Below are 9,641 nucleotides of genomic sequence, written 5' to 3'. Positions count from 1 at the left end.
ACCGACCAATGATATGCCATTGAAAATAACGTATTATCTGCATTGATCGGCCAGGAATCAGTTTATTTTGTGTGACTGTAGCATAAACTTTAGTTGAAAAATAATTTATTTTCAATATGTATCACAGACTTTGGATAACATTAAACAAAAATATAATGTTTGAGATCACAAAGCGCAAAACAAAATATTTTATCAAAATCGAAAGTAACAAAAAATGAGCAATACAATAATGTATAAAAGAATGTAAAGTATTTCTCTCTATATACATAAACAAGGTGAATGGTCAATCAATAAAACAATAAATGGCGGAGGTCATTCCATGACCATGGTTACATATCCTCCTGAATATCTGATGGAAAACAGCCCGGGCCTTGAGCGCCAATAAGGTTGTCTCGCTCACTGTGTCTTTCTTCTGCTCATGCCAGGGTGGTACCAGTTCATACATGGAAACTTTCGAATCAATTTCTGTGACGAACTTGATTGGCCAAAAGTAGTGTTACACGCAAGCACACGACGAATGAGCATGTTCTGCGAAAGCGTATAACTTTTTTTTTAATCAATCGCGCCAAGGAAGTTGCATCGCAGATCTAAAGCTGCCCTTTAACGGAGAAAGGAAGGACCTAAAAGGTGTGTATTTTTTTTATTTCACTCTTTGTCTTCTTTCCCTTCCCCGTTTCCTTTTTTTCTCTTCCTATTATTTTCATCACTGCGTTCATCCCTGCTCCAATGTAGGCCTAGTGCGGCGCCTGATCTCATGCTGTAAGACCGACATCTGAGGGCGTCTCAGACTGATTACTCACAATGCCGGGCATTGTGAGTAATGCCCTGCCCGACAAAGCGGCAAAGCAGGACACCTCAGTCAAAAATCCATAATGCCACAGTATATACACCAACAAAACCGATTCTAAATCGACCTATGATATTCTAGTATCATTGGAATTAACTAAAGAGTTTTAGTCAGTCTGGAATCAGTTTCGCCGGCTTGAGTGGCATTGGTTTAGAGAAACCAGGCACAATCTGGGCCGAGGGTTCGGGTCTCCTATAGGCCTTCCTGAAAATGTTGGACCTGCAAGTTGCCGATCTCACAAAGTTACAATATACAGTATACATGATAGAAATACTGATAATATTCTTTAGTTCATTTCTCTCTCATCCTTCAAAATTGTACCGAAAATGCATATGTTCATAATTATGGATAGCAGTTAATTTTGTTGCTGTTTTTAAGTTGCCATATTATTGTTATTTTTCCTTAATCCACAGGTTTGCCATATAAAATTAGTATTTATCAAATCATTTTTTTTATTGTGAAGCCATTTGAAACGTTTGATAAAAGTGCTTTGTTAATACAATTCATTGTTATCATCATCATTAACCTGAAAACACAACTCAGCATATCTTTTTTCTGTTTTAAGACGAAGTAGAGATGTCATCTATTCCTTGATTTTACACCAAGTTTATTTTATTCTCCTAAAAAATACTCCGATTGGAAGAATTTTCTGAAAAAAATATATATTTGGAAAGTATTTCTGTATGTTTACGAACCAAATAGTACAAATTGTGGTAAATTGTCTCTATCACTTACGTTACCTTCATGGTCGCAAAATTAATGTTTATCATCATAGATAGATTTTAACATAATTGGTTATGGTTCCCAATACCAGATCACATTGTTGCTACGTCAGGCGATCCTCATGAAATTTCTAAGGTCGCCAATCGTTACCGTAATAGAATAGGCAATGTTTTAGTCTAAAATATTTGGCACTTATTCCACAAAATTGTTGCTATTGCGGGGGAACCTCATGATATCTTTAGAGTCACCAATTAAAACTATTACACCATAGGAGATGCATAACATTAGAGTATTAGCTAAGGTGCTGTACATTGGTAGAAATTCAGACAGGCATGTTCCGTATCAGTCTCTCAGTACAGACATTCAGTAAAAACAATCAAGACAAGCTTCGTGGACTCCGTTTACATATCAGTTATAGAAGCCCACTATAAATCAATCAACTCCGTGTCGATAACTTCACGTCACCATCATCAGACTCGACCTCGACCTCCTCGTCATCTTCTTCGATGTCGGGCCATGCCGGTTTCAAAGACGAGCGCTTCGGGCTTCCCCCGCTGATGACGCTGTCTTTCATCTTTTTCACAACGCGTATGGACTCGATGTTATGCGGTTCGTAGGGTACGAATACACTGCTCCGGCGGCCGCTGGTGTCGGCTTCGTCCTCGTGGTCGTCGACGATTTGGAACCTCCGGCTAGCCTGTGTTGGCTCGAGCTGGCGGATTATTTTCCACTGCCTCCAGAAGAGGAGAACGACGAGCACCCAGAAACAGATCAGCATCGCCATCGTTAGGAGGCCCTTTAATAAACCAGGTTTCCCTTCATAAGGCGGCGTCACAACTGAAATATTGAAATCGAGAAATCATCGTGTAACGAGTTAGATTTTATTGCAATACTGTATCAAATTTCGCAGTATAGGGGAAGAGTTTCATTGAGTGTAAATGAAGCGTCTTCATCAGTGATTTTCAATTATCGCTTTGCTCTCAGCCATTCAGAATTATTTCAGCAGCTTATAACGGGTGGAATGAAAAAAACCTTCGTGAAACGCTCCGAAATTTCTCTGAATTTGCAATTACAACAATGCCATAAACACGAAAATAAACTTTAATACAAGTTATATAAAACAAACTAAGTTGTCTGCTTATGAAGACTTTTGTTTAAAAATCGTAAACCGGGATAAATAATGCTACAAAAACACAATATAAATCTGGGTCTTATCCGCAGCATTAAAGAAGATTAAGTATAATTTTATCTATCGTATAATTTTTCCACCCCTTAACCATATAATTTTTTGTCATAAATTACTGCATTTTAAATATAGCAACTATTGTCCAAGAGGAAAAATTAAGTGTAATGAAACTTTGTTAATTCTCAAGTACAATTTCTACATCTAAGCATGCAAAGAAATATATTAAGAGTCACTATTAATTAGAACAATATAAACTGACACAGAAGTAGAAAATACTGCTAATGTAATAAGAATGAACAAAAAATGTAGAAAAGGGGGTGTGATTTCGATAGTTCATTTTTGCTACGTGAAAGAAAATGAAGTGCAACATGCAAGGAGAATGCACATTTTTCTCATAAAGAAAAATGGGGAAGGGGAGAATTAGATATCATGCAATACTATGGTTAAAATGGATAGCTGAGGAAAGTACGTTAACCAAAATAGAAAACACACTGCCCATATACAATCATCACGCCTAAAACATCTTGATACACAAGCTGAGCACAATACATACTCTCTTCAGAAATGTAAACTGAAAGAGCGCCCTCTATGATCATTATACTGCACATTCAAAATATGTAAACATACTTAACGTATTCTGTATCAATTTGTGACCAACATTCTGAACTCTGTCTAAAGCATGGCAGGGCCCTGGGTTCGATTTTTTACAGGGGATGCTGATGTAAATTTGACAAGCAAAAAAGGGGGATTTACTACAAAAAGGAGATCATTTTGATTTTGGTCCCGAGAAATTTGACAACCAAAAAAAAAAATTCATGTATGTGATGTGAAGTCAAACATGCCAGAAATCCTTGACGATGGATATTTCGTTTCAGCATTTTATGTGGTATGCACAATACTTAAATCATTTCAGAATGATAAATGATTTTGTGACCACTCCTGCACCCTCTTATTTATTGTTTGACAAAAAGTGTCACTGAACTTGTTTATTTATGTATAAAAATATTTGTTGATTTATATACGAAATTATTGGTTCATTATCTTGATGTCAAATTTTAGGTATGTTATTGTTAAGATTTTGTTTATGAAGACTCTTGCAAAACCAATTAATGAAATGAAATAGAATTAAATAAAAAAAATAATAACTATAGCTTAATTAGAGCGATATACAAAAGTTCCCGTACGGAAATAGAGCATACTAGAAACATAAAGTTTTGATATTTTAACTAATAGTTAAATCAGAGTTCAGAATACAGGTCGAACCAGATTAAGATTGATTCATTAAAGATTAATACATTGACACACGGATAGAGACATAACAGAGAGAGAAATTATTTTTGAATAACATTTTTATAGAAATTGAAGAGTTTATTTCCAAAAGGCTCTTATTTCACTTTTTTCTGCAAATCTAAATAAAAATTGTATAAAGTATAATGATTTTTAGATTTAGCTATTGATATTTATTTTACACGCTCTTGAATTGAGGTCGACTCGAAAAGGTTGTAATACTGTTGCACCAATAGCCAGATTTCATTTTTAAAAAGGTGACTTGAGAACCTTTGGGAAATAAAGTCTTCAATAATAATGTTCAATTTAAATGCAAACTTGGCAAAAACAGGTTTTTAGCAGACAAAAGCAACAACAAAATAATGTTTTTTCTACCAATATGAAAAATGAAAGTACATATCCAAACTCTGTTGCATTATAAGCACAGCACAATATTAGCGTGGAATAATTCAAAGACCCGCACTGAATCTAAATATTTGGCAAACAATTAATTATGCGAAAACGATATTCCATTAAAAGACGGTAAATTTTTAGGAGTTAATTGAAACATTTTCATCTCACGATTATAACCAAATTTACAGGCTTTCATGACTGCCACATGCTTTTGTCGCTTTCCCCCTTTTCAACTTCCATTCCTCTCCATTTGCCAATCCACCCCACTCCTCTCTTTCCATTACTGCTTCATTCAATTTTATGAAAATGAAACCTTTTCAAATCTAGGTAGGGATTACATTTAACCAATGTGAATTATTGTGATGTAGTTGATGTGCGTTCTTAAGGTGAATGAGGTGATTGCACCCAGTCGCAAGATATTTAGTACTGGAAGATTATAATTAATTTGGTATGGTAAATACTGCCTGAAAAAACATAATTCTATATAAAGATTTTGTGAATAATTAAGATATTTTTTCTTGTAAATAGTGTAATTATGTTCACTAAAAATGATCGCAATTTTCTGCAACAGTAATAAGTAGAAATAGTACTGAATTTGATGTACAATATTGAGATTTAGTTAAAATTATTGTTTAAACTATGATAATGACATTATTTGGGGCTAACCTCGATTAGCATGTTGCTATTATGTTAGCTCCAATTACCAAATGTTTTGTTTATATGTGATGTACTATTCCATGTAATTGTACCCCACATTGATATTTGGTAACAAATTCAATTCAATTCAATTCAAACTACACATTTCTAGATGTGGAGCATGAATATATCAGATTCTCATTAGATCTCAGTTTCTAACAATAGAATGTGATATAGGAGATCACCTTTTTTATATTTCGACTTGTAGGTAGGCCTACGAATGATAATTAATGCGTAAAAATTATGACATAACTGATTATATATAAGGAAAATGTGATAAGAAACATAAATACAATTTGTAGAGATTCAATGCAATCAACATCAAAGTTTATTTTGCCAAAAAGTGGCAATTAATTGACTGAGGCAATGGATTATTACAAATGCCGACAGAAATACTGAAGCAACAACAAGAAGCATGCAACAAGATCCCACAAACAGCAAAACATTACAGAGTGCGTTAACACAGCCAGGCAATTTCATGACGTAGATTACCCACGTGTTTCATATAACAGAATGCGGATTCCGGTCAGGACTCAGCCGAACCGTTGCCGTTGGGGACCCATCACCGCTACCACCGGCTGCTTCGTAAGACACGTGAACAGGCACACCAATTACTACCGCAGCGGCTGCTGCAGCCGCCGCGTGCGGTTGAGACAGCGGTGGAGTCACATTGACCGGTTGGTCTTTTGTGTGTTGATGCGGTTGATGGTGGTGAAGACGATGCTCATGTTGTTCATGATGCGGTTTCTGCAGCTGTAGAATAGGGTGGGGCGCTGTTAGCTGTTCTTCCGCCCGAAGCGGTTCACATTCCGGTGTGGTCGGTAGCGGGGACGGCGGGGCCGAGGATTTCGACGATCCAAATCTAGTCCTTTTGGAGAAGTTTGACGCACGAGCCCGGAAGCTTTTCATGGTGGACGACCGCTGCCAGCTTCTTCCAAAACCGCCACCGCTACTTCCCGCTTCACCTTGTTCCCTTTCTCGAGACTGTTTAGCCTGCTGAGCAGAACGTCGCTTTTTGTACAGTCTATACGCTTCCAAGTGGCGGTGGGTCGGCGAGGAGTCCCGAGTTCTTATCGAGTCTTTGGTCACTCTCAAATTCATTTTCTTGTTCCACGTACCGAAAAATCTTAGCATGGCCAATCCCCAAAGTGCAAAGATTAGAAACAGGATGATGAATTCCGTGACACCCATATCACTCCGTTTAAATCCTGAAAATGAAGGTGTTAGTCATTATGATATTATTTCTTAAGGATTACTAAGTCAAAACCAAGGAAGTTAAATCGACTCCATCTCGGAGTCATCGGGGGTGTCTCATGAAAGTTTTCAGCACTGACAATTTCAGTGGCATCCTAAGTTTTGATTAGCTATATATAGGAGACGGAGGCACTGGCCTCTGACTATTACTATGGTGAATGTCAGTGAAAAACAACTTGTCAGTGCTGACAACTTCCATGAAACAGTCCACAGACTTAACCAAATAAGTTTTTTTTTAACCGGAATGTTGTAGATCAACGTCAGTTTGATTCAAAATTGTTGTTTGATTTAACACTTTTGCTTCAGTAATACCAACAAAACCAATTTCAAATCGACATCACGAAATAACTTGTTGGTATGGAGTCATTTTTTTTCGGTGTGACTTAAGCATTAGCTGGTGTTTACTACAGGCCTGTAGCCTAAACATCAGGAGTCGTGTTAAATCAACGCCATATGTTTTGTATAAGGCCTATATATCCTACATAGTTTTGAAGTATTTTCATGTGTACCCCGTTTCATAATATTACATATTCTTAAGTTGCTTATTCAATTTCTTGTGATTGTTTAAGTAACCGTCAATACCAATCTACCTTCCAAAAGGGTAACTATAATGTTCACCATGGATCCTTAAGATCCAGTTGATCTGTTTGGCTAAAATAAAACATAATTATCATGATCTATGTATGTTAGTGATCTTATGAATAGAAAAGATGAATGAATCAGTGTTCTATCACAAAGAATGAAGTATGAACATTAGTATGTAGACTATAAATATTCGCTGTAGAATAATGCAAAATTCTTTTTTATATACAATCATGTACATTGGAGTAGCCTATAAAATCAATAATGGCATTATGAATTACTAATATATGTATCAAAGAAAGATGAAAGAAGTGACAAAATATTAAGAGAAAACTGATAATTTGTTATTGTTTACATGAAATGACAGCTAGAATAGATCTACTATACGTTAAATCAAAGCATAATATTATGTTGAAGCAGAAAGCATTGAGATTGATACGATCCACAAACCCTTCCGAAAACCCAAACTGTTGCCATGCTATTTCCGCCATTGCTGATTTGTCATTTCTCTATTCTATGTAGCCGTTCTTTCCGCCCAGTGAACTATTTTTTGCATATTTGTTTAAAGCCGTTTTAACCAGGCCTAGAAAGCATCGCTATCCCATTTTACATCCTCTATGACATTGTACACAGACACAAAACAGTGTTTCCGCTAGACAACCCCAAAATCATCAAAACTGGTTAAGTTTCATATATAAAAAAATGTGCAATATGGATTTCCCCTTTTGAAGAAAAGCAAAAAAAAATGTAATTGTGTTTCATAGAGCCATGCGGATTGTTATACCTTGATCATTCTTCGCTTAAAAGCCACATTTGCCTCCCCACACGACCCCCCTCCTTTCCCAAAAACTGATCAAGGTCTTTACTTTGTTCTGGAGTATGGAAATACGTGAGGGCGCTGTCGACAAATGGAACATCTGTGCTGTTGAGAACTGCCTTGATGAATGCCCTGTAAGGCTCGTTCGGTTTCAAGGTCCTTAAGGTTTCCGATGTAAAGGCGCTATCGACCGTAATGACCGTCTTGGAGTTGCTTCCTTCTTGCTGGTATGTGATGAAATAGTTCGTGACCTGTATCGTAGGTGGGGCTTTGTGGTGATGCCATCGCCACACCAAAAGGGCCTGCTTGGAATACAGATGTTCCCGGGGTACTGTGAGGTTTAGGCTTAATGAGGTGGAGTTGATAATAGGCACGGTAGAGGCTGCAAGAGGAAGACAAAATGATCAAAGTGATATAGATTATAAACAGGCATATTCCGACAGAATACAAGAAATCAAATTGAGAGAAAATGTTTAGAAAATATTAAAATTGAAACCATGGCCCTTGTAGTCGGGTATTAACCAAAAGCAGTAAAAAAAAAAACAGAGCATGTCTATGATGAATCCGTAATTATGATTCGAGGGACTTTATACGATGTAAGGGTCAGGATGGACAGTAGAGTATTTCAGAAAATCAGCACCTAGGGCAAGCGCTTAAATCGTGCACCCTTTAACACAAGAAAATTTGACACCGGAGGTACGTATTCACACACACCTACGCACCCCCCCCCCACACACACACACACACACACACATCCATGGAGCTTTGGTTTTCATGATATTATCTGCAAGATAACGTATACTTCCGTGAACAGAACATGCATAATAAAATTACCAAAGTATAGGAAATACTATGCCGAATGATCGTTCATGTTATTCAAGGGCAGGGGCATGTGAGGTCGTTTGTCATTTTGTTATCAGACTTTGTTAAGGATCTTTTCGGCCCGTTACATGAAGTCTCTTTTGTAGTGATATCTGCTCTGTCCATGTGTAACAGAATATATCCCACTACTTTCTTTAAAAACAAAAACATCAAGAAGTATCAGTAAGCTTTAGAAGAAGGCTGCCATTGGACACCTTCCAGTATTCCTAATAGATTCGAATTCTGTTTTATCAATAAAGCAGAAGGGGAAAACCACCTGTAGATTGAAGAACCACCGCGACCCCATACCTTCCGATCTCCGCCGTAAAACTGACATGAAGTATTGGAAATCCAACCGCGTAAGCGACTAGAATTTCTTTATAGGGAGACACTTTGACGTGAAATAGATCCTTCCTTCAATACCAGAGCCAAGAAAATGGTAAATACACTCTACCACGTGATTGTGTTTCCGTATACCCCCCCCCCTCAAACCATCTCTTTAACTCGTTATTTTTAAATGAACTGTTAACTTCACGAACAATTGAATATGAAAATATAAATACCAAAATCTAAGCTGTGTGTATTGGCTTTTTAAACAAAATTATAACGCATGAATGTACTTCTCACATTTTATTCTCTTTTATTTAATTCTGCTTTTACCTTTGAGGGGCCTCTTGAATGTGATGCTTTATGTACACATGTGTAGTTGTGGTTGTTGCAGTGAATAAGATGTATTCCTATGATGTTATATTTATGTTCATTTTGTATAATTCACGTCATTTTCTCCCTAATTTGTTTTGTAATGGTTTAAATCAATAAAACATGTAGTTTACACTGCTGTGTGTTGGGATGGTTGACTTGAAGGGTATATTGATTAAGACTCGATTTAAATCTTTCACTCCTCTCAGCATAAAACAGCTCTCTGAACTGGCATACCAAGATAAAAAAATATCAATAATAATGCTGATAGAATTTAAGCCATATCCTACTGGCAC

At 36.7% G+C, this 9,641-nt stretch overlaps 1 protein-coding gene across 1 annotated transcript; it reads right to left on the bottom strand.

Moving 5' to 3' along the window:
* Positions 1–648: 648 nt before the first annotated feature.
* On the bottom strand, positions 649–8,174 carry LOC129275967 (uncharacterized; the record flags this gene model as incomplete). Its single annotated transcript, XM_054912417.2, has 3 exons — positions 649–2,407; positions 5,629–6,340; positions 7,835–8,174. Coding segments are annotated over 2 exons (1,047 nt in total), but the record flags the coding sequence as incomplete, so codon positions are not given.
* Between the last annotated feature and the right edge of the window lie 1,467 nt (positions 8,175–9,641).

Source organism: Lytechinus pictus, chromosome 14 (genome assembly GCF_037042905.1).
Source record: "Lytechinus pictus isolate F3 Inbred chromosome 14, Lp3.0, whole genome shotgun sequence".
NCBI lineage: Eukaryota > Metazoa > Echinodermata > Echinoidea > Temnopleuroida > Toxopneustidae > Lytechinus > Lytechinus pictus.
The sequence above is the reverse complement of the archived record's forward strand: the minus strand, read 5'-3'. Positions and strand labels throughout refer to the sequence as shown.